The sequence below is a fragment of the Schistocerca piceifrons genome, chromosome 7 (genome assembly GCF_021461385.2).
Source record: "Schistocerca piceifrons isolate TAMUIC-IGC-003096 chromosome 7, iqSchPice1.1, whole genome shotgun sequence".
NCBI lineage: Eukaryota > Metazoa > Arthropoda > Insecta > Orthoptera > Acrididae > Schistocerca > Schistocerca piceifrons.
Genome location: NC_060144.1, coordinates 354,548,995 through 354,575,126, shown reverse-complemented (window position 1 = coordinate 354,575,126; position 26,132 = coordinate 354,548,995). Strand labels below are relative to the sequence as shown.

The following is a 26,132-nucleotide window of genomic DNA, read 5'->3' as shown; positions in this document are numbered from 1 at the left end:
GGTTGTTACTCCCGATGTTGATAACAGGGGAGCAATGGAAGAGGGTGTTCACCCAACTACCAGGGGGGCAGGAATACACAGCCGGGCTGGAGGGGCCACAAAAAGCAGCTGAGCTTGGGGGCTCGTCGCCAGGGATGGCGACATCGAAGCTGCTGCAGCAAACGTCGATGAAATGCGCACAGGGTGAAGTCTGTCGTACTGGCGTTTAGTGTCTGTGTAAGTCAGCCTGTCCAAGGTCTTATACTCCATAATCTTCCTTTCTTTTTGATAAACTGTGCAGTCTGATGAGCAAGGTGAATGTTTCTGTCCACAGTTGACACAAACAAGGGGCGGCGAACACAGGACGTTGGGGTGGGAGGCACGTCCACAATCCCGACAGGTAGGGTTGGCGTCGCATCTCGATGACATATGCCCAAACCTCCAGCACTTAAGCAGCGCATGGAGGGAAGAACGTAAGGCTTAACATCACATCGATATATCATCACCTTGACCTTCTTGGGTAGGTTGCCTCCTTCGAAAGCCAAGATTAAGGCGCCGGTGGCAACCCTACTATCTTTAGGTCCCCTGAAGACACGTTGTACAAAGTGGACACTGCGGCGTTCCAGATTTGCACGAAGTCGTCGTCAGACTGCAACAACAGGTCATGATGAAAAATAAGTCCCTGAACCATATTGAGGCTCTTCTGAGGCGTAATGGAGACTGCAACATCACCGAGCTTGTCACAAGCAAGCAATGCCCGTGACTATGCTGGGGATGCTGTCTGTATGAGGACTGCTCCATACCTCATTTTAGACATGCCCTCAACTTCTCCAAACTTGTCCTCTAAATTTTCCACAAAAAAACTGAGGCTTTGTGGTCAGAAATGAGTCCCCATCTGTTCGGCTGCAAACCAGAAATCGAGGAGAATACGTCTCACCACGTAATTTAGACTGCCGTTCCTCCCCTGGTGTGGAGAGGGAAGGGAATGATTGGGAGTCATACTGTATAGCATTGAACTTTCCTTTCTTAGAGACTCGTGCTTGCGCATTATTCGTATTTCGTTTCATGGTGGTCCCACGAGCAGCTAGAGGAAGGAATGTCCACCCTGACAGAGCCCCACTTGCCTGGGTAAGCCTAATACAACCGGGGGAGGGGGGGTCAGGTTCCCCAGAGGTCGCCCACTAGCAACTGTTCTACCTCAACAGCCATGCATCTCCTCGGCGCGCAGCACACCTTCATACAACGTTCCACCGTCGCGCCTTACGGTGGTTGTTGAAGCACGCTCAGAGCTTTCGGTATTGAAGACTGGTGGCACTTCCCAGTCCCAAGCTCAGGGACCCCGGGTTCGCCAAGCCCGTACCCAGCAACTAAATGCTGAGCCCCTGAGGGGAAGCCCCCTGGGGGAGCCCTCATTGCATGACGAAAAGTCACGGTGTGGTGAGGAGACACTTTTTCTTCAAGGACATGTGGGCTGCTGCTTTTGAAATTGTTAGCATGACGGGTGTGAGATATGCAATATGTTACAGAATTTGATCATCCCTAGCCTGGCTGATAAATACCTGCTGGAAGGTTTGACTTTTATGCAGGATGGTGCTCCACTCCATACTGCTACACATGTGAAAGATCTCTTGCGCACTTTGTTTTGTGAAGATCGTGTGCTAAGCTACAGCTTCCATCATGTTTGGTGACTACTGGTTGTGGGGTTATCTGAAGTCTCAAGTCTACCGTGATCATCCTTTCTCATTAGGGATGCTAAAAGATAACATCCAATGGGAATTTCTCTCCATACCTACTGACATGCTGCACAATGCTGTTCACAACATTGCCCCTCAGCTACAGGCATTATTTATGAATGATGGCCGACATGTCAAGCATCTGTTATAAAGAACATCTGTACTAAAAATCAACTTTTATGTTAATTACTGCTTTCATATCATATGAAGCACCATCTGCTGGTCATTCTGTACAAAACCCCGTGTCATTTGAAGCATGTGTGTGAATTTTACTTCTCTACCTACATTATTCTGTCAAGTACTGATTTGCAAATGTTAATGGACTTTTGGGTCACCCTGTATGTTTGTGGACCAGGTATGGACAATAATCTCTACCTCTAAGTGAAGACAGGATCAGATTAATGGAAGAGAAATTAGTCATCACTACATATGCAATGTTTTATTGGGACGACAGCACAGCAGGGTTGTTTTGGTACATGCAGGACGTTGGTTATTGAAGAGCTGATAATATTGGTGGTTGGCAAATTTCATACGGAAGGCATATTTTATAGTGCCATCACAGACGTGGAGGTCAATGCCAAGTGATAATTCCCTCAGCAGACAAAGATCAGGTGAACTGGACAGAAGAGAAGGTGTTGAGTTTGTGGAGGTCTTGCTCTTAACTACATACCATGAAAACACCAACTGCCTTGAATCAGGAAAAGGATTTCAGATTTTTGGGTAGTTAGCAAAGATTCTTCAATTTGGTCCACAAACAGGCTTCCATCTGAGTGCACAATGAGAGAGTGCATGGCTGTGCCCCAGATTATTTTCTGTACATTTTTCATTCAAAGGATATGTAACGGTGGGTGATGACGTACTTTGACATCTGTATAAGGAATGACGCAGTAGGTTTGTGGTTGGTAGAACATTAGGAAAGCTACTGTTTGGATAGCAGCAAGGCTATGGGCATAAGCAGTAATGGTGTATAGGGCAGTCAGAGCCACATCTAATAGCTGGAAGGCTCATAGGAATGGGGTAAGAATTTTGAGAGGATAAAGAAAGTGGTTGGTATCAATGATAAGATGTGGGGATTGTGAATGATTGCCAAGAGGTGTTGGTCAATTAGGATGGAAATCCTTCAACTAGAAGCACAGAGTAATGCTGTTCTTCTGGATGGATGCTGGAAGGACTTTTAGGGAGAGGTAAAAGACAGTTGGTAAGAGCCCTCCCGCTAGGTAATCACTGTCTTGCACCTTGACAATGGTGAGGCCTATGTTTACTTAGGGCATGATCAAACCGGTTGCTCCTTTCCTGTTGTGGTATTGATGTCATTAATTAACAGACCTAGGTGAGGAAGATGCAGAACAGTTGGAGGTGATTAATTCCTTGAAGGATATCATGTTGCAGTTGGGTGAGGGGGGTTAGGATCACAGTCCGGTACATTTGTAACTGTGAAAGGAAATTTACAATGACAATGTGTATACGCAGAAAAGGAAAAAAATTACCGGATTTTTCCTGCATATCCCGGTTAAAAAATATACTTTTCCTGGGCAAAAATACACTTTTCCCATGCTAAACAAAAGTGGGGGGGAGAGGGAGAGAAGTTTTGGAAAGACCTTCGATGCAAAATAAAAAAAGATGGTTTGGAAAGACATATGATGTGCAGCAACATATGCGATGCATATTTTTGTATTACGAAAGTATAAATATGAATTCCACCAAACACAGCACATCAGTTTCCAGAGCGTTGGAATCACGATTGTGATGCCCTTTTGTAAGACTCTCATATCTCATGACACGTGACCTCGCCAGCCGGTGACAGCAGATACTGACAGCATAGGACACGTGTTGTCAGCCAATAGCAAGATCACTGTTATGTAATGCGAACACACAAATACATAATTCGGCTTGAAGTGCATATTGGTTTTGTCCAGATTCACAATGAAGGAGTCCCGACCTGATATTAAGCTCTTCAGTATGGTTTTCAGTATGTAAATCTTTTTGGTGTACCAGGACTGTACAATCTCATGTTTGGTTCTTTATTATGACAGAAGATGAAAACGTGCATCTGAAATTCAGCGAACAACTGGAACTAGTCAATACTGTGGAATGAAACACTTCATTTCAAATAAACTGAGTGCCTCAGCAGAAAATATTAATAAAGCCAAATTTCTTTAGCAAACTGACAAAAATAACTTCATTGTCCTGCAAAGTGATTAATGCTAGACTACCAAAAATGTGGAAATAAAATAAAAACTGAAACCAATAATATATCTTTGTCTTCTGTAATTGTGTAAATGTATTTTAATTCACTTCCAGCCACTGAAATCTGTTTTGTTTTCATTTGACGAAGGAGCTGTAAATGAAGTGGAAACACGAAATCACTTAATGTAAACATGGGTCACGTGGAGACTACCCCCCTACCCATTACAACTCTGCACATGCGCGAGTCTGGCAGCTACGGCATGCGAGAAAAATTTTTCTCATTAGCATGTGGCTGCTTGCTGCTACTGCCATTACAGCTAACAGCCACACTTCAAGTAGCAGGAAGTGGGAGAAGATACTGCTCATACGCGAGTCAACTGCACATACGCATGAGCCCTCTGGCAGCTGCTCAAATGAACCTAATGTAAACAGTTGCAAAGTCTCACTTATTGAAAGCAGTTTATTGTTACAAAGTACTGCAGTTTTCATGCTAAGGCCTTTGACATATTTTTGCTGTTTGCAGACGCTTGTCCATGCACGGTGTTTCGTTGTTGTAAATGGCGCACTTTCTTTGCAACTAGTTTTATTTTTCTTCTCTCGATTATACTTTATTGCTGCAGTATTATTCTCCAGTAGCAGGACACAGTAACTTTCTTTGTTGGAGTATCAGTTCTTACAAGCCACAATTACAAAAATTAAACATGAAATTGAAACAATGAAAAATTACCAGAACTCCAAAAAATTCCCAGAATTTTCCCAGTTTTCTCCTGAATGATAAAATTCCAGGGATTTTCCCAGATTTCCTGGGTGTCCTGGGTCATATACACCCTGAATGAGTGCTTTGAACCAATTTTGGCCCGATGAAAGGAAGTATCTTGGCTACGGACATGACTGTCAACTTTGAAATGAAATCTTTATTCATAAAATTACCAGTGCCAGACACTGTTAACATCTTAAGATGAAAGCATGGCACCCACTGTCTGTGAACTAGTGTGCTACTGCTTGGCGATCTCCTACTTCGGGTGCAAACGGGAATTCTGTGAACAGACAGACAGTGTAGCTATGCTTGCCTATTGCTTCAGATGTCTTCATGGAACCATTTGAAGGAACAGCACTTCAGTCTGCACCATTATGCCCAGAATGCTGGCTCTGATATGTTATTGACACCTATGTTATCTGGCCATGTAGAGAAGAAGAGCTACAGAACTTCAAACATCACTTCAATCAGCAGCACAGCAGAAGTCAATTAACTATGGAGACAGAGAAGAGTGGAGCGCTGCCTTTCCTCAACGTGTATGTTTACTGAAAGCGTGATCATAAATTTGGACACACAGTAAGCCCACCGGCATGGACACATACCTACATGCCTCCTCCCACTATTATCCTATGCAGAAGAAATCCGCCCTGGACACTTTAACCAAGATGGTCCACTGGATTAGTGATGAACATCTGAAGACTGAGCTACAAAACCTCATGTCCATTTTTGGAGCTAATGGTCACGGTATGAAGACGATAGGTAAAACTATGGTGACAAAGGATGAAGTCATAAAATATTGCATCACAAATTTATAGTAAAAATATATTAAACTAGTACATACGCACTGCAAATCATTCAGTTTCATCAGATAAAAGCACTAGTGACTGCAAAACACTGCTGCAACAATGTTTAGTTTATGACTGAAAAAAGAATGTATTGCATTGAGGTAAATGTACAATTTCACATAGATGCAAACAAACTGTAAAAAGAAGTAAGAATGTATAACACTGCAATATAGGGTTATGAAATGGAACGATCACATAGGTTCAGTCATGCATAAAGCAGTTTACTGGTAGAATTCTGGGGCAGTGCAATCAGTCTACAATATAGATTTCTTACAAATAACTTGTGCGGCCCATCTTAGAATATTGCTCAAGTGTGTGGGACCCGTACCAGGTGGGACTAACGGGGGATATTTGTTTACAGAAAAGGGCAGCACGAACAGTCACAGGTTTGTTTAATCCATGGGAGAGTCACAGAGATACTGAAGGAACTGAAATGGCAGCCTCTTGGAAGACAAACTATCGCAAGAAACTCTCTTAAAGTTTCAAGAACCAGCTTTAAATGATTACTCTAGGGATATACTAAAACTCCCTATGTATCACACATGGATTGTGAGAACAAGATTAAAATAATTACAGCATGTAAAGTGGCATTCAAACAATTATTTTTAATGCACTCCATATGTGAATGGAATGGGAAAAAACTGTAATAACTGGCACAATGGGATGTACCCTCTGCCATGCACCTCATGTTGATTTGCAGAGTATAGATGTAAAAGTAGATATCCCAAAGTTGCCTTTACTTAAAACTTTCAAGTGAGATACAAGGGCTACTCGTAAATTAACCTCTGAATGGCTGCTTAACTCTTCAGTGGGTACCCTGTTATAAAAAGTACAACAGCAGCAAATTTTTATGCCACATCAATTCCTTAACCCTGAGTTACTGTACCAACATTGCAATGTATTCTATTGGGGGTGCTTACCTGACAATGTTAAAATGGTTCCAATTTCTTTGGTCAGCTTTTCAAGTTAATTTTCTGAACTTTATGCAACAAAGTGTTGAATGTTGTAAAAAAGTACAACACACACCTGCTAGTGACAGCGGCATGCTTCGTTCTAGTGTTAATATGAAGGAGTAAATGTAATATACAACTAACTATACTTATTCATTGTTTTTTATTCTATACACTTAGTAGTTTGTTTAGCAAAGGCTTGTCTTTACTTAAAAATGTCGATACTGTACATTTTACAATCAGCAATTGCTTGTGACAATTTCAAGCACGCCTGCTGGAAGGTCAAAATGAACAAATGCTTGTAGCTTCATGGCACTTGCATGGTCTTTATAACAAGACTTTGAAGGTTGGATTGGGTCAATCGGCTCTCTGTTGCATTTGCTAGTGTGTATGCAGGAAGAGATTCAAATGGATAACACTACTTTATCTCATGCCAGCTGCAAGATACATTCTGTCAGTCACTCCTGTGAGCAGGAGACACCTGTGCCTCCAAGAAGTTAACTTTGTTATGTGTACATGGATATTATTTTATGCAATGATATTGTGAGGGAGTGGTGCAGAAAATTCAGGGCTGGCTGCACAGGTGTGCTTAATAAAAGTGGTCGAGGAAGGCATTCGGTGGACTGATGAACTTGTGAAGCTGTCCTCAGCTTCAGTGCTGCCAAGCAAAGGAGGTGGAATTTCTGAGCAGAATTGATACAGAGGGCGAGATGTCGGCACATGAAAAATACAAGCAGGCACTGTCACGCTGCAATATAATGGTTACAGCTTTTGAGGATCACAAAGGAATTTTGACAACAGAATTCATGAGAGTAATAGGTGAAAATACTACATCAGAAGTGTATTGTGAGACATTTATCAAACTACAAAGACTATTACTATTATTGGAGGACTCCGGAAACTGTGTCCTTCACGGCAATGAATGATCCCAAACTGAAAATCTAGCAAAAGATAACGCAAATTTTTAACATCCTCTCTATAGTCCAGACTTGTAACCAAGTGACCTTCATCTTCATCCCAAGATGGAGACCTGGCTGGCCACTCAGAATTTCAAAACCAATATTCAACTCAAGGACATGGTCAACTACTAGCCGAAGGACCAGGTAGCAGCATTCTTTGTTGGAGGGATACAGAAGCTCTGGTACAACAAATGTTTGAATGTGGGTGAAAAGTAACGTTGTCATGTAAGTGCATACTGTATACACAAACAAATTACGTATTTCTTCTTCAATATCCAAACAGAAGTTAATTTACGAAAAACCTTCATATTTTCAGGTAAGCAACTAATTACTGGGATTTCTATCTTCAGTTTTTTTCTAATAATTTAAAAATATAGAATATAATGGACAGTTTACAGTTTTATGAGACTAATTTCTTCCAACTGCTAGAATAAAATGCATGTACAAACCAAGTGGTGTTACATGTGAAAAGCATATTTTCATTTTTTTCCTCATTTTGTTAGATTTAATATAATTTGCATGTTTCATCTATTGCAAGCAATTTTTTGGATGTGTGGTCTGCAATATCTGATACATCCTCAGTTTACATTATCATTACAAGTTGTATGACATCACACATACTACATTAACTAAAATTTTAGCTTCTTACAACTTGAACTTACATGGGCAATACGGATGCCAGTAAGGAATTTAATATTTCCTTGAGGCTGGACTTGATGCAACTTTGACAGTATTCTCCCAACATCAGAAGTGAGTGTTGCAAGAACTTCAACACTGAAAATGTAAACATATTTATTCAGAAAATATCTTCAACAGCACATTTACACAAGGTAAACAAGTGATATATATATATATATTGTTTAGAAACAAAAGATATTTATTTTCGAACAAGGATGATAAAGCACCTGACAAATCAAAACAGTACGTGTGAAATGAAATCACAGTCCTCCACTGCAACAGTGATAATGAAATTTTCATAAAATAGAAATTTAAACGATCTACCTGATCTATAGTTGTACCACTGACATCCTGTTTGGTCTCTTCAACCACACAACTTGCAGCTATGTGCCATTTTCAAGCACAAGTTATCTCTGCCTAAACAACTATTATTCAAAATCTTATGCTTGAAAATGGCAAATGCTGAAAATGTAATCATAAAAATAAGAAACAACAGCTGAAAGCAAGATGACTTAATTTTAAATAACTTGTAGAAGCTGTGGACATATATTACAATAGATCAGTCAAATTTTTATTGCCCCTGGAGCTGTTACATAGGCAACCTGCGACTGGAAACAATGTGACTGTTTGAGCCATTTAATAATATGAAAGATGGAAAACAAAACGGGACCTCTTGCCAAAAATTTTGGATATTGAGATATTGTAATTTTTACACTTAACACTAAACTCGGAATAATTTGGAAAAAAGAAACTCTAAATTTGGGGATTTATGACACGTTCACTATTGGTGACAGATAATGTGTGTTTTGAGAAGTTTCACTTTATTAACATTTAATTTGTCTTCCAAGGCAATATTCATGTTCAAATTATTCTTGGGACTGAGAGCTGGCTGAAACCTGCAGCAGAAAGCTATGAAATATTCAGTGAGTCATAACATATATCGAAGAAACAGATTAGATACCATAGGAGGTCGAGTGTCCACTGCAGTTAGCAGAAATACTGTCTCTTTTGAGCTCAAATTTGAGCGTAACAGTCAAGTTGCAGATCACGTAGGAATCAAATTAACTGTTGGATGTTTTTACTGGCCAACCCATTCCACAGCGACAGTTCTACAGTCGTTCAAAGAAAGTCTATGGTCAGTAGTATGTAAATATGCAAATCCTGCAACACTAGTTATAGATAACTTTTAACCCGCAAGTATAGAATGGGGTGTCGATTGAGTCATTGCAGGGGATGCAGACAGCCAGTCTTGCAAAGTACTTTTGAACATGTTTTCCAAAAACGCATCTTGAGCAGCTAGTTTGACAGCCCAAACGTAATGGAAATATCATAAGACATTCTAGTTACAAACAGGCTGGACCTTATCAACAGTGTCAGTAGACAGATGGGGATAAGTCGTCATAACATTGTTATAACAACTATGGTTACAAAAGGGAATAAATCGGTCAAGAAGTCTAGAAGATGTTTCTACTAGAAAGAGCAGATAAGCAGTTGTTAAACATCTCACATAGACAGTGAACTGACATCACTTAGTTACAGTAAGATGGATGTACAGGAATTATGGGCAAAGTTTAAACAGATTGTTAATCACAGTCTGGAGAACTAATTGTCTAGTATGTGGATTAAGGACAGAAAATACCCACTATGGTTTAACAACGAAATTTGGAAAATACTGAGGAAACTAACACTGTTGCACTCTTGGTTCAAAAGATAATGGGCAAATTCTGACACACAAATGTCAGTAGAGATTCATGCATTTTGTGATAATATATGTGCATGAATCTTACAACTACCACTGTCATGCAAACAATCTGGCTTAGAACCTACGGTAAACCTGGTCACATATAAAATAGCTAAATGAGTCTAAGATTTCCATCCAGTCGCTCTTTGACCAGTCTGGTGTCACAGCGAAATGAAAGAATGAGTTTTAAATTTCATGCTTAATAAATCATTCACGCAGGAGAATCATACAAACATACCATCATTTGACCTTGCAACTGATTCCTGTATGGATGACATAGTAATAAGCATCCCTACCATAGAGAAACAACTGAAAAAGTTGAGAAAAATCATGAGGCCTGGATGGAACCCCAATTCAGTTTCACAAAGAGTACTCTACAGCACTGGCCATATCTAGCTTGCATTCATCGTGAATCTCTCGCCCAGCACAAAGTCCCAAACGTCTGGGACAAAAAGCACAGGTGACTTCTTTATATAAGAAGGGTAAAAGAACAGATGTGCAAAATTACACATCAATATCCTCGACATCACTTTGCTGCAGAATCCTTCAACATATTTTCAGTTCGAATATAATAAACTTCCTGAAGACCATGAAGGATATGTCCACAAATCAGCATGGTTTTAGAAAGAATTGCTAGCACAAAACTCAGTTTGCCCTTTTCTCATATGATATACCACGAATTCTACACATAGGGCAACAGGTAGATTCCATATTTCCAGAAAGCAATCAACACAGCGCCCCATTGCGGACTGTTAACAAAGGTTAATATCATATGGAATAGGTTCCCAGATATGTGAGTGGCTCAAAGACTTCTTATGAAACAGAACCCAGTATGTTGGAAACTAGATCTAAATGTAGAAAAATGAAAGTTAATGCACATGAATACGAAAAACAAACCCATAATGTTCAGATAGAGTATAAGTAACATCCTGCTTGATACAGTCATGTTGTTTAAATAGTTGAGTGTAACACTGCAAAGTGACATGAAATGGTCAAAGCAATGTGAGAATTGTGGTAAGGAACGTGGATGGTTGACTTTGGTTTATTGAGAGAATTGTGGGAAGTGTTGTTCTTCTGTAAAGGAGACCACTAAACTGTCCTATTATTGAATACTGCTCAAGTGTCTGGGATCCATACCAAGGAAGACATCGAAGCAATTCAAGGGCAGGTTATTAGATTTGTTACTGGCAGTTTTGAACAACATACGAATGTCATCGAGATGCTTCGGGAACTCAAATGGGAAACCCTAGGGGAAAAAATGACGTTCTTTTCGAGGGATACTACTGAGAAAATTTAGAGAATCAACATTTGAATCTAACTGCAGAACGATTCTACTGCCGCCAATTCACATTTCGTGTAAGAACCACGAAGATAAGGTATGAGAAATAAGGACTCACACGGAAGCAAATAGATGTTTTTCCCTCATTCAATTTGTAAGTGGAACAGGAAATGAAATGTCTAGAAGTGGTACAGGGTGCACTCCACCACGTATCATATGGTGGCTTGCGGAGTATGTATGTAGATGCAGACATATTTAAGAAACAAATTCTGTTTCCATATTACCCTTAAAATGCCCTTTGTCAAGTGGTACAGACTTTTAAGTTAACATTACACATTAGGTGGTTAACTGCTTCACACCTACAGCACACCGAAGTGCACAAAAATTTGCATTTGTTGCAGAGCCAGCGTTTTTTAAGATTATTATTACTCTGTGTTATGGCATATTTTAGAAGAAAGTTTTATTCTGAAGGCATTAATGGGCCCAAAATCATCTAAAATTTTGGGTTCCGGAAGATTACTGAGATCCCCACATTTTAGGGTGACCAAAGGATTTTATTTTTTACTTCTAATGTACTTATATCTCAAGAGGTTCATGATCATTCACAAACAGCATTTTTGCCTCTTCTTCTTTGGTTCTGGAACATCTGGCTGGTCAGATTCTTCCTCAGGATCCTTATGGTCTCTGACTTGGCATTCTGATTCTACTTCAGGACATGGAATGTCTTTTTGTTTCTCTTTGTAATAGGTTCTGGTGTTTTTAAAAAACAATCTTCTCGACATCTCTGCTGGTACTACTACACCAAGAAACTCAATGGGTCCATTTTCTTTGGGAAAGATAGGTTGCACACGTTCATTTTCATCAATGTAAATTTTTCAAACAATGGAAAATCCAGGATGGAGTTTAAAAATGTAATGAAAAGGATAGTTACTACTAACCACAGAGCGGAGATGCTGAATCGCAGAACAGTACAACAAAAAGGCCATTGGAAAGTTAGCTTTCATGCAAAGTGTTTGTAAAAAGTAGACAACACACACACACACACACACACACACACACACACACACACACACACACACACAACTGCAGTCTCTGGCTCCAGATGCCACACTGTGTGTGTGTGTGTGTGTGTGTGTGTGTGTGTGTGTGTGTGTGTGTGTGCGCGTGCATGCTTGCTGGCGTAAAGCTAACTTTCCAACAGTCTTATTGTTGTGCCTTTCTGCAACTATCCTTTTCTATACCTATTTTTAAATATACACTATATTTGTAGCTAACAATACCTCAAAGTGGAAATATTTAGTTGTACAAGGTACTTTGTTAGCATCACTGTTCTTAAAGACACTTAGCCCGTCATATGTATTCACAGCAACTTCACATTTTTCATTTTTAGCAGCAACAATATTGTGTTAACATGATTTGCAGGGGTAAGTTTTGTTGTGTCAGCTGTCAGCTGGAGTTTCAGGGTTGCCAACTGCTAATTAACAGCATATGTAAATATTTATAAATGTCATGTAAAAGTGGACCACTTATCTAGTTTGTCATTAATGAACTCACAAAACATTCTTCTTTTATACAAAACTACCCTCAGCTCCTTAAAATGCCTATAAAATTTAAGAGATACTATTTTGTGAAGCACTGCATATGCAGCTGTTAAATATGGACAAGAGACCTCTTGTTTGGCCACTGTTGTTTAGCCTTAAAGACAAGATGTCCATTTTCGAAAGACTTACATTGATTGCTTTTAATGATATTATTGACTCCTATAGGATTCAAACAACTTTCAAATTAATATGGGTGTGAACAGAATTAAGTAAACTACTAAAAAAAAAAATGGAGCATTATTGAGCATTTCTGCTTGTACCAAAAATTTTTGTCCTCCAATAAGAGTTTTTTTCGTTTTCTGATAGATTTCTACTCAATACCTAGATGATGATGTGTAAGGAGCAATGTATCAGTCTATCTCCATTCAAATTATTGTTATTCCATCCCATATTTTTCACTGTTTGATCTCCATCATTTCGCGTATATTTACGTGGATATCAGAAATATTAAAAATTTTGTCCCCTGAAGGTAAGTTGTGGCCAGTAATTCAGTTTCATAATTTTTTATTTTTCATTCTGATACAATTATCCTACAATTTCTTTTATGATCTTTTTGCCTTATTTTACTCCACCTCTTTGTAGCTAGATTTCTCATACACCCAGAACATGACTGGGACACTCCACATACCTATTATGAGAGTTTAAAAATTCAATTGTGCCATTTTCATTTTCATTGGTTTGATACTGGTGTTTTGGCAAATATTTACAATTTCGTTTCGACAACGTGTAACTTGCATCAGCCTCAACAACTACTGCTGATCACATCTTTCATGTGAACTTGGTGACAATGGAAAGGGCTTCTTTGTTTCGTGTTACAAATAAAATGATTTAGAAAGTGGAATTTTACACCCCTATTCGATAGAATGATACAAAATTAGTCTAGAGCACAATTCATTTCCTCAATCTGTATTAACAGGGACAGAAAAACAGAAAAGATAACCAATACTCCAGCAGCAGCTGAGTGGTGCTGCTGCATGGTGGTAGCAAACAGTGTGGCATTTTGATTGTAATGGGAAACAAACTGACTTTCCACTGACAGTTTCACATGAGATATGTGATGGCTATTTGTTTGCATCAAATATCTATGGTAAAAATCACATAATGGAGAACAGCTTTTGTTAAAGACAAAAAATGTTTGCTGATATTTCCTGGTGATGCTAGGCAACTTTTAGTATTCACCGGCCCCAGAAGGATGAGATGTTACCGAACTAGCAAGGTCTACTAATGAGGTAGAGTGATTTTCAACAAGAAACCTTCCGAATGACTGTCTCAAAGAAGAGAAACATATTTTAGAAGTGAATGAGTATTTTAATTTTGCTGGGCCTATTCTCTTCCACGTGGAGTAGACTACTGGATTATAGGCAACACACAATGTATACATAGACTGCAGAGTGCCTACATCCTGCTGTCTCTCAGGCGCATAACCAAGCATCAGCGAACATCTGCCTCAAACAATAGTTGTTCCCCATGTGTTTCAAATTTTTCTGTCAAATGTCTAGGGATGATAATCCCTAGACATTTGATGGAAAGAATTTGAAACACCATGTTCCTCTTTGGTTGATTTTGATATGGTCCACCAATGTTTAGGTAAATCCTATTTCCTGCCCAAGAAAAGGACTGGGCCTGTCTAGGAAATCAGAATTTCTGTAAAGTTTGTGAACCAAAATTTTGTCAACTGGTCTGCTTCAATAAGATTTTGGAATTCAGCAGGTAAAAGCAGCTGGTTTACATTTTATTTGCTTAATTTTCTTACCACTATGTTGCTATCTATTACTGTGGCCAATTTCATTCAGAAGCACGTTTGATCATCCCCTTCATCTTAATCTACACTCCTGGAAATTGAAATAAGAACACCGTGAATTCATTGTCCCAGGAAGGGGAAACTTTATTGACACATTCCTGGGGTCAGATACATCACATGATCACACTGACAGAACCACAGGCACGTAGACACAGGCAACAGAGCATGCACAATGTCGGCACTAGTACAGTGTATATCCACCTTTCGCAGCAATGCAGGCTGCTATTCTCCCATGGAGACGATCGTAGAGATCCTGGATGTAGTCCTGTGGAACGGCTTGCCATGCCATTTCCACCTGGCGCCTCAGTTGGACCAGCGTTCGTGCTGGACGTGCAGACCGCGTGAGACGACGCTTCATCCAGTCCCAAACATGCTCAATGGGGGACAGATCCGGAGATCTTGCTGGCCAGGGTAGTTGACTTACACCTTCTAGAGCACGTTGGGTGGCACGGGATACATGCGGACGTGCATTGTCCTGTTGGAACAGCAAGTTCCCTTGCCGGTCTAGGAATTGTAGAACGATGGGTTCGATGACGGTTTGGATGTACCGTGCACTATTCAGTGTCCCCTCGACGATCACCAGTGGTGTACGGCCAGTGTAGGAGATCGCTCCCCACACCATGATGCCGGGTGTTGGCCCTGTGTGCCTCGGTCGTATGCAGTCCTGATTGTGGCGTTCACCTGCACGGCGCCAAACATGCATACGACCATCATTGGCACCAAGGCAGAAGCGACTCTCATCGCTGAAGACGATACGTCTCCATTCGTCCCTCCATTCACGCCTGTCGCGACACCACTGGAGGCGGGCTGCACGATGTTGGGGCGTGAGCGGAAGACGGCCTAACGGTGTGCGGGACCGTAGCCCAGCTTCATGGAGACGGTTGTGAATGGTCCTCGCCGATACCCCAGGAGCAACAGTGTCCCTAATTTGCTGGGAAGTGGCGGTGCGGTCCCCTACGGCACTGCGTAGGATCCTACGGTCTTGGCATGCATCCGTGCGTCGCTGCGGTCCGGTCCCAGGTCGACGGGCACGTGCACCTTCCGCCGACCACTGGCGACAACATCGATGTACTGTGGAGACCTCACGCCCCACGTGTTGAGCAATTCGGCGGTACGTCCACCCGGCCTCCCGCATGCCCACTATACGCCCTCGCTCAAAGTCCGTCAACTGCACATACGGTTCACGTCCACGCTGTCGCGGCATGCTACCAGTGTTAAAGACTGCGATGGAGCTCCGTATGCCACGGCAAACTGGTCGACACTGACGGCGGCGGTGCACAAATGCTGCGCAGCTAGCGCCATTCGACGGCCAACACCGCGGTTCCTGGTGTGTCCGCCGTGCCGTGCGTGTGATCATTGCTTGTACAGCCCTCTCACAGTGTCCGGAGCAAGTATGGTGGGTCTGACACACCGGTGTCAATGTGTTCTTTTTTCCATTTCCAGGAGTGTATTACCCTTATCCCCAAAATGTGTTGCAGCACTTAACAGTAACATATCTTACTTTGCTAAAGTAAGCAGACCAACATTGTTCTCTGGATTTGATCTGATTTTTGAATGGCATACAAGGTTCACTGCATCCTGCTGAGCTTGTAGCCGAGTAGGAACAAAATCACCATTTCTCATGTAGTCACTGTTATCAACACTGAAACAAGAAACAAAGATTTAAAATTTTCACTGTGTCTTAAACAAACTATACAATCAAACTGCAATGATAGGCCAAATGCTCATTCAGTAACACAGATTTCTCTGTTTAAAACGAATACATCTCACATTTCAACCAATCAATTAATAGAATAATTGTACATTAGACATACAAAATTTCAATTAAAAAAGTAACTGATGTAAATATACTGTTTCACGGCATACGGTACGATTTTTAACTGCTAACCCATGTAGCATGCAGGACATCAAATTTCTTGATATCTCAACCGGCTAATTATAACAAATACTATTCTCTATAATAGAGGGAAACATTCCACGTGGGAAAAATTATATATAAAAACAAAGATGAGGTGACTTACCGAACGAAAGCACTGGCAGGTCGATAGACACACAAACAAACACAAACATACACACGAAATTCAAGCTTTCGCAAGAAACTGTTGCAGACATATTTCATATGTGTCTGTATGTGTGGATGGATATGTGCGTGTGTGCGAGTGTATACCTGTCCTTTTTTCCCCCTAAGGTAAGTCTTTCCGCTCCTGGGATTGGAATGACTCCTTACCCTCTCCCTTAAAACCCACTTCCTTTCGTCTTCCCCTCTCCTTCCCTCTTTCCTGATGAGGCAACAGTTTGTTGCGAAAGCTTGAATTTCGTGTGTATGTTTGTGTTTGTTTGTGTGTCTATCGACCTGCCAGCACTTTCGTTCGGTAAGTCACCTCATCTTTGTTTTTATATATAAATACTATTCTCTGTTACACACATTAAAGACTGCATATATCAACACACACACACACACACACACACCTAACAGCAAACAAAACAAATTTTTACTAAACTGTATTTCTTGAGTAGCCTGAATGTGTCCATACATCAACAGATCAGAATAACAATCATCAGTTCAACACTAAGTGCTGGACAGCAGGAAATAATCTGTTGTGTAGTGGAATACTAATGCATTACACAGATTAGTAGCACTGGTGAGCAATGGTATTTCACTGCAGGATATGGCACTGAAATGAACCAGGTAGCATTTGTTCTCTATGCTACGAATGGCTAGTGTTGCCAGCTGATCAGAATGGCAAATCTCCATGTAGACCTATGTAATTGTTGTAAAGGACTGTGGGAAGGAAAGATTCACACATCTTGTTCTACAAATCCATTATGACACAGGACCTTCAGATTCATGGGAAAAGGCAAGTTATACACCAACAGGCAGAGATAATTACAGCTTGCTACTTCAGTAAACTCTACTAACAATAAATTATGACACACACTAATCTATTCACACTGATAATTGAAGAAATTACTTCCAACTTTACACGAGTCCAATATTGTATATTAGGCAATTTTTTACTTATTTCTACGAGGGTTGGAACTTAAGTTGTGGCAACTATTTATTCACAACTGAGACAAAAAGAGTTACATGTTTGCACCTGTTACTGTCCTTCATACATGTTTGCACCTGTTACTGTCCTTCAAAGTACTAACCAGCTTGTGTTAAACCTGTTGCCAGCAATGTGGAAGGCATAGTATACCGTTAGCAGAGCATGTTCTGTTGATGGTGCAAATGGAGCAGTCTACTGCCTCTCGAATCTCTGGAACAGTTCTGAAGCGAATGCCACAAAGTGGTTCCTTCATCTTCGGAATCAAATCAAAGTCACAAGGACTAAGTCTGGGGAGTATGGTGGATGGTACAGTACTTCCCAGTCCCATCAACCAAACAGAGCAGCCGCAGCTTGCACTTATGCACTCACGCATTGTTGTGCGGAAAGCGTCACCGCTTCTTTCGCAAAGCTGGCCCAGGTGATGTTCCAAAAACGAACAGTAATACTAAGCATTGACGTTCTGCCGTGGAGGAACGTAATGCATTAGGATAACACCATCACAGTCGTACATGAGAATTACCAATAACTTTTACCATACTGGAGCTCTGCTGCACTTTTGACTTTTGTGGCTACCCATATGATGCCATTCGTTGGACTGGCATTTCAGTTTTGGCTAGTACGATGTGGCCTATGTCTCACCCAGTGTTACGACATGGTGTAAGAAAGCCTCTCCTTCACGCTCATAGTGCTCCAAGTGCGTCTGAGCAGCATCGTAACGCATCCATTTCTGCATTTCCGTCAAGTCATGCGGAACCCATTGTGATTCAATTTTTCGCATGCCCAGGTGTTCCCTCAGGATGCGAAGCACAGTCGTTTGCACTAATCCGGTTTCGTGGGTGAGCTCACAAATCATATGGCATCGCTCACTGCCCACTAACGCGGCAACAGCATGCACTACTACTTCAGACATGCTAGGATGACCTGCCTGATGCATGTCTGCCACAGTATGCCGGCCTTCGTTGAAGGCTTTTACCCAATGTGCCACTGTCCTGTATGACAATGCCGATTCCCTGCACAACTAAGACCTTGATGACACTGTCATGCTGTACAACCTCTGGCACATTCAATCTTGTTCCGACTCCGTTGTTCTTGTTTCAAAAAAATAGTGACATCGTTACGTTAGACTGCTCGCTCACAAGTGACTGTGTTTCCCTCGATTGTGGGATGGGCGAGTCCATTTGCCTGGAGGTAACGTAGGTATGTCAACAATGTATGCTATCAGCAAAAATAGTAGATTCCATTGGATAGTGTCTCCACAGCAGTGTTGCCACTATTTAAGTTCCAACCTATGTAGTACTATGACCGTGAATTGCGCAGTCCTATTAAACTTCACTCGTTACTAACTACAAATACCATTAGGGAGTAAGCATATTGCCATGTAAGTGAAAACCCTGGGGTCCCTGAAAAGATGTTTGCAAGGTACTTTGTCATCAACGTTGTTCAACCTTCTTATCACACACATCTATAGAATAGATACCTTCAACTGTAATGCTTCCAGAAACTAGGCCACAAGAAAGTGACAAGTGAGAGTTGCCTACCAAGCCTGTCTGCAAGTCAACACAGAGATTTCTAAGTACAAAGCAGTAGAACTGACATTTTTGTTATCTCAGTAGAACGGTCATTTTGGTTAGCTTCGCCACTCATTTTGTGATTAATCTGGATGTCCATGAACTTAACATACCAAGCTTCATTCAGTGTACACACACTTGTCTCAACTTCTGGTAACTACAGGCTATTTTGATCTGTTTCCAGCTGTATAATAGTTGTTTCTGTACAACTCAAGAGCTGTTATTTGTGAAACAGTTTTAAGCCCATTCCATTATTCTCCTAACTGTGTTTGTAATTTTACCAATATACTGTGTTGTCAGCAACATTACAATGATTAAAGAGTACTCCAATGTCCTAGGTATATTATTTACGTCGACAAAGAACATCACAAGGCCATCCATAACATATGATACATAATTTAATCTTATTCCTCTCATCTCATTTACCAATGTGGTCTGCTGTTATTTACAGTTTGACTACTCCATGTACCGCAACGATTTCAGTCTTTCAGGCAATACATCTTGACTCATCGACTCATTACAAAGATGGTATGGGTTAGTGATCTAATTGTTTCTGCGATATCTTTAACAGATGATTTTGAAAAATTAGTGTCTTTAGGTGGAGTATCCATTGCCTGTCTTAGTAAGTTTATTGGTTGGTTGGCTTAAAAGGGGGCGGGGGCGAGGTGTGGGAGGGGGGGGGGGAGGGGGGGGAGGGTCCAAACTGGGAGGTCATCGGTCCCTTGTTCCCAGTTCCCAGTAAAATAAGTACACAACGGGGGAGGGGGGAATAAACAGGAGAAAGGACGAGCCAAAAGAATGACAGACAGACAACCAACACTACTATGGACAAAACAGGAAAAGAAAACCACAGAGAGAAGCAAGAAACAGGTAGAAGGGGTAAAAACAAGAGAGCAGATGATCGTGGCTGGCATACAACGAGAATATAAAAAGGAAAAGCCAGCCACTCTGCGACACATTAAAACATCCACCCTAAAAGCATTAGAGTGGAGAACACAAAGGGATATGGGACATGTGCTGTATATAGAATGATAAAACCCACCGTCATGCATAAAACGTAAAACCAAATTAGCTGATGACACGTTGTCTGCTAAAGTTAATGGCAACAAGTTCGGTAACTGAAGAGTCCATCGCAGGGCAGCCAAAGAAGGACAACTCACCAAGATACGGGCCCCTGTCAGCCAGGCGCTGCACCGACACTGAGTTGGATCATCATGGGGCAGGAGGTAGCTGTGTGTCACCCAAGCGTGGCCAATGCGAAGCCGGCAGAAAACCACAGAGGCTCACATGGAGGACTGCTTCACATTCGTAGTCTCCTTAATGGTACACAGTTTGTTGTACGTGCTGAGGTTATACCATTTCGTCTCTCAAAGCCGCAAAACTTAGCGGCATAGTACTGAACTCAGCCGATCTCCATAAGTGGTTTCCGCGTAGCCTGTTTGGCCAGCCTGTCGGCAAGTTTGTTACCTGGGATTCCGACGTGACCTGGGGTCCAGACAAACACCACCGAATGACTGGACAGTTCCGGCACATAAATGGACTCCTGGATGGAAGGCTTACGAGGATAGCACTAGTCGACAGCTTTTAGGGTGCTCAAGGAGTCAGTACACAGAAGGAATGACTCTCCAGGGCATGAACGGATGTGCTCAAGAGCACGAGATATAGCCACCAGCTCAGCAGTGAAAACACTGCAGCCAGCAGGCAAGTAATGGTGTTCAATATGTCCGCCACGGACATACGCGAAGCCGACGTGAGCATCAGCCATTGAGCCGTCTGTGTAAACCACTTCATGACCTCTGTACATGTCAAGAATCGAGAGGAAGTGGCAGCGGAGAGCCACGGGGTTAACTGAGTCCTTAGGGCCATGTGAAACGTCCAGGCGAAGCTGCGGCATAGGTATACACCATGGAGATGTACATGAATGGACCTCAAGTGTAGGTGGTAAAGGCAAGGACTCCAGTTCGGAAAGAAGGGACGGACACGAACTGCAGAATCCCAGACCTTGGCTGCCGATGCAGAGATGAACTGCTGTGGGTGGGAAAAGGTGACGGTGATTCAGATACACAGGAGAACTACTGAATGTGTGCAATGTAACTGGCCAGCAGTTGGGCACGCCTAACCTGCAATGGAGGGACTCCAGCCTCCACAAGGACGCTGGTCACAGGACTCATCCTAAAAAGTTCCTGTCGTTAGGCAAATGCCACAGTGGTGCACTGGGTCAAGTGAACACAACGCTGAGGGAGCCGCTGAACCATAAACCAGACTCCCATGTCAACGTGGGATTGAACAAGGGCTCTGTAGAGCTGCAGCAGCATAGAGCGATCTGCAGCCCAGTTGGTGGTGCTCAGGCTGCGGAGGGAACTGAGGTGCTGCCAGCACTTCCGCTTAAGCTGACGAAAGTGAGGAAGCCATGACACCAACTTGGACACGAAAAGTATGAAGTGACACGAAATTTTAGATAAAAATTGGGAGCAGGCCTCGGAGACCCCACTCATATAATGTGCCAAGGATATGATATCACCAGGTTGTGTCATACGCTTTTCGTAAATCTAAAGAGGCAGCAACCTAATGTTGGCGTCTGGAAAAGGCCATTCGGATAGCAGAGTCAAGGAACACAAGATTATCAGTGGTAGAGCGACGCTGGCGGAAGCCGCCCTTACGTGGAGCCAGTAGGCCTTGTGACTCAAGGACCTGACCCAACACAACTGCCGAACACCATACGTTCAAGCGGCTTACGAAGTATGTTGGTGAGGTTGATGGGCTGATAGCTTTCCACATCAAGCAGGTTTTTACCATGTTTGAATACCGGAATGATGGTGCTCTCTCACCATTGCGATGGAAAGACGCCATCGCACCAGATCCGGTTGAAGATGACAAAGAGATATCGCTTTTAGTCAGATGTTTAATCATCTGACTGTGGATCCAATCTGGCCCAGGAGCTGTGCCGGGGCAATGTGCAAGGGCACTGAGGAGCTTCCACTCCGTGAATGGGGCGTTATAGGATTCACTGTGGTGTGTAGTGAACAAGAGAACTTTCCCTTCCAGTTGCCGTTTGAGAGTGTGAAGGAGGGGGAGAGGGGGGGCGGAGGAGGGGGAGGGGGATTCTCCAATTCTCCAATGCAGAGGCTTGAGCACAGTGCTCAGCAAAGTGCTTGGAAATCGCGTTTGCGTCAGTAGATAACACGTCATATATGTTAGTACCGGGAACACCTGTGGGGTCTGGTACCCGAAAACATGTTTCACCTTTGACCAGACTTGGGAAAGTGACGTATGGCACCCAATGGTTGAGACATATCTCTCCCAACACTCCTGCTTCCGTCATTTGATAAGTTGGTGAACGCAGACACAGAGCCGTTTAAAGGCTGTCAGGTGCTCCAGGGAAAGGTGCCACTTATGCCACTGTAGAGCTCACTGATGCTCCTTAATTGCTTCAATGACCTCCGGCGACCACCAAGGGACAGCCTTTCACTGGGGGCACCCTAAAGAGCGAGGGACGCTGGGGCAATGACAGGAAGATGGGCAAGTGGTGACTACCACAAAGGTCATCATGGGTTCTCCAGTGGATAGATGGGAGAAGTCCTGGGCTGCAAATTGATAAATCAATGGCCGAGTAACTACTATGAGTCACACTGAAATGTGTGGTGGCCCCAGTATTTAAAAGGCAGAGGTCGAACTGAGACAGTAACGTTCCAACATCTCTGCCTTGGCCAGTAAGCACAGTGCTACCCCCCAAGGGGTTATGGGCGTGTAAATCTCCCAAAAGTAGAAAAGGTTTAGGGAGTTGATCAATCAGTGCAGTTATTACATTCAGGGATACTGCACCATCTGCAGGAAGATATACATTGCACACAGTTATTTCCTGCGTTGTCCTTATTCTGACAGCCACAGCTTCAAGAGGAGTTTGAAGGGGCACAGGTTCATGACAGACTGAGTTTAGGACATAAACGCAAACTCCACCTGACACTCAATTATAGTCACTACAGTTCCTGTGATATCCCTCATAGCTGCAGAGGGCAAGGGATGGCATTGCCGTGAACCATGTTTCCTGGAGGTCAAAACAGAAAGCAATTGAAAAGCCTAACAATTGTCATAGCTCAAACAGTGGAAAAAACCGCTGCAATTCCACTGGAGGATGATGTCATCGTGAGACTGGAAAGGCATGGAACATTCAATGAGGCAGTTTACACCTCAAGGTCACCTGCTGCCACCAACTTTTTGCCTGAGCAGTCTATATCCATCGTGTCTGAGGGTCCGGCGAGATCTAAGTCCTCAATGAACACCAGAACCTCCACCTCATCCACAGAGCTTGTAGGTAGCGGTGGTGTGGGTGCCATCGCAATTCCCTTAGTCTTGGGGACCTTCTTTTTGGATTTCTCTCCCTGCTCCTTGGGTTTCCCTGGCTGGGAGGATTTCATTGATTCAGTCTCTGGGACTGAGGATGAGCGCGAAACCCTAGGACCAGCTGCTTTTGGGCTCATCAGCCGCTGGCGGGTGTCATCTTTCCCACTAGCAGAAATCTGGGAAGGGGGTGACACAAGGGACCCCTTCCCAGCAAAAGGAGCCAGAGAAGACTTACACTTCTGCTCAGAAGGGGGGACTGATATCACTGATGGTTTGGGGGGGGGAGGGGCAGCATTGCTCCCGAAGTAGGCGGTCGGGAGCAACAGGGAAAACAGTGCCCCCCCCCCCCCCCCCAAAAAAAAAAAAAAAAAAATTAAAAAAAAAAAAAAAAAAAAAAACAATCAAGGGAGCAGATGTAGTCTTCTGGTTCTGAGAAGTGACAGGAATGCGAGGAACTGATGGGGCGATAACTGTTCTCATAGTGGCAGCATAAGAGAAGGTCATAGCCACAGGATGTATGCGTTCAAATTTCCTCTTAGCATCAGTCTAGGTCAGTCGGTCCAGTGTCTTATATTCCATGATTTTCCTCTCTTTCTGTAAAATCTTGCAGTCCGGCGAGCAAGGTGAACCATGTTCTCCGCAGTTGACACATATGGGAGATGGGGCACATGAAGTATTGGGATGTAAGATGGTTGGTTGGTTGGTTGGTTGTTTGAGGTTAAAGGGACCAAACAGCAAGGTCATCAGTCCCTTGTTTCAAATAGACTCCATTCTGCTAACGAGACATCTCAGTATAGTCAGAAAAATAAAACGGATAAAGGGGAAACGTAAAAGGGCAGTCACGTTGTCATTAGTAAAAACAAATGAGGGAAGTTGGCAAGAGAACGAACCCAACACTATGCTGAAGCAGCATAGGCAAGACCACCTGTGACTTAAAAGGTACAACTGCTATAATGCAGAAAGTACGTATGGGAATAGAAAAACTAACCAAGCCTTAAAAAGAAGGGGTAAAAACAGAGTAAAAGGGAAAGAAAAGAGGATTCCGGTCAGGGAGGTGAATCGGGAATCTCTGAACACTGCCTACAGTGGGAGACACCCAAACACTCACCGCCCTGCCCCAACACCAGAGGGAGATTAAAAACTTTAAAACTGAGAATAAAAACCACTCTCCCGGAGGAAACCTAGAACCAGAGAGACCATCCGGGAATCGTCAGCCAACATCAAAGGTAAAGTGTGGGGGAGTCTGTACTTAGCACGCAGAGCCAAAAGAAGGGGGCATTCAACCAAAATGTGGGCCACTGACTGGAAGGCTCCACAACCACATAGCGGGGGTGGCTCATCACGCAAAAGGAAACCATGGGTCAGCCTGGTATGGCCAATGCGGAGACGACACAGTGTGGTCGAGTCCTTGCGAGAGAGGCTAAAGGAAGAACGCCATGGGCCTGGATTCACCTTAATGGCACGAAGTTTATTAGACAGTGGAGTAGCCTCCCAAGAATTGGCCCATGACTGTGCAAAGTGGGATTTGATGTGAAGTCGTAAATCCGCTGCAGGAGGGGTTACAGAAAACGGGGGGTAAGTAACTGCTCCCCCAGCCAAACGATCAGCGAGCTCATTACCCGGGATACCCACATGGCCCGGGACCCATAGGAAGTCAATGGAACAAGCAGCACGGTGAAGATCAGCGAGATGGTCATGGATGGCAGAGACCAATGGATGGCGCGAAAAACACCGGTCAATAGCAAGAAGGCCACTCATCGAGTCCGTACATAACAAAACGCGGTTGTGTTGGGATTGTTTAATAAAGGTAAGGGCCCGGGAAATTGCCATCAATTCTGCAGTAAACACCCCACATGAGGGTGGCAGTAGATGATTTTCCGTTCCAACAAAGGACGTGAAGGCATACCCAACATGATCAGCAGATTTAGAGCCATCAGTGTAAAAAATAACAGCATCCCGAAACTCCCATAAAATTTGGCGGAAAAAGGAACGGAACAGCACCGGGAGGATGGAATCTTTCAGACCGCGGCGGAGATCCATCCGAATTCGAGGCCGAGGAACTAACCAAGGAGGGGTGGAGGGGAGGGAGCGAGGAAGACAGGACAAAGAAGGAAGCCGAAAATCACGGTGAAGAGACGCAAGGCGCAGCCCAACCGGTAAACCCGCCCGAGGGCGGGAGTCAGGCGGGCGACGTCCATGGTCTGGGAATAGGATAGAATAGGAAGGATGAGCGGGAGAAGAACGGATAGTAAGGGCATAAGACACCAGAAGCTGGGACCGCCGAACAGAAAGGGGGGGGATCCCAGCTTCAACCAGGAGACTATCAACAGGGCTAGTAGGGAAGGCACCGGTGGCCAAACGGACACCACGATGGTGGACCGGATCCAGCACGTGCAGCGTGGAAGGAGCAGCTGAACCATAAACTTGACAACCATAGTCCAAACGTGACAGAACTAGAGCACGATAAAGACGGAGGAGGAGGGAACGGTCCGCACCCCAGGAGGAGTGGGCAAGGAAGCGAAGGACATTGAGTTTACGGAAACATCCTACCTTCAGGAGTCTGATATGGGGCAGCCAAGTGAGCTTGTTGTCGAAAAGAAGACCTAGGAAACGAAACTGTGGAACCACAGGCAATCTTTGTGCAGCGAGATAGAGCTCTGGAT

General features: G+C 43.1%; 1 protein-coding gene across 1 annotated transcript in view; it reads right to left on the bottom strand.

Annotated features, from left to right (window-relative positions):
* Positions 1-26,132, bottom strand: part of LOC124805075 (26S proteasome non-ATPase regulatory subunit 4) — an 87,947-nt gene that overhangs the window by 40,697 nt on the left and 21,118 nt on the right. Inside the window, exons 2-3 of the mRNA XM_047265507.1 lie at positions 16,012-16,152; positions 8,073-8,184 (exon numbers count right to left, since the gene is read on the bottom strand). Coding sequence (XP_047121463.1) covers positions 8,073-8,184; positions 16,012-16,152 — 253 coding nt within the window. The remainder of the gene's footprint in view (positions 1-8,072; positions 8,185-16,011; positions 16,153-26,132) is intronic.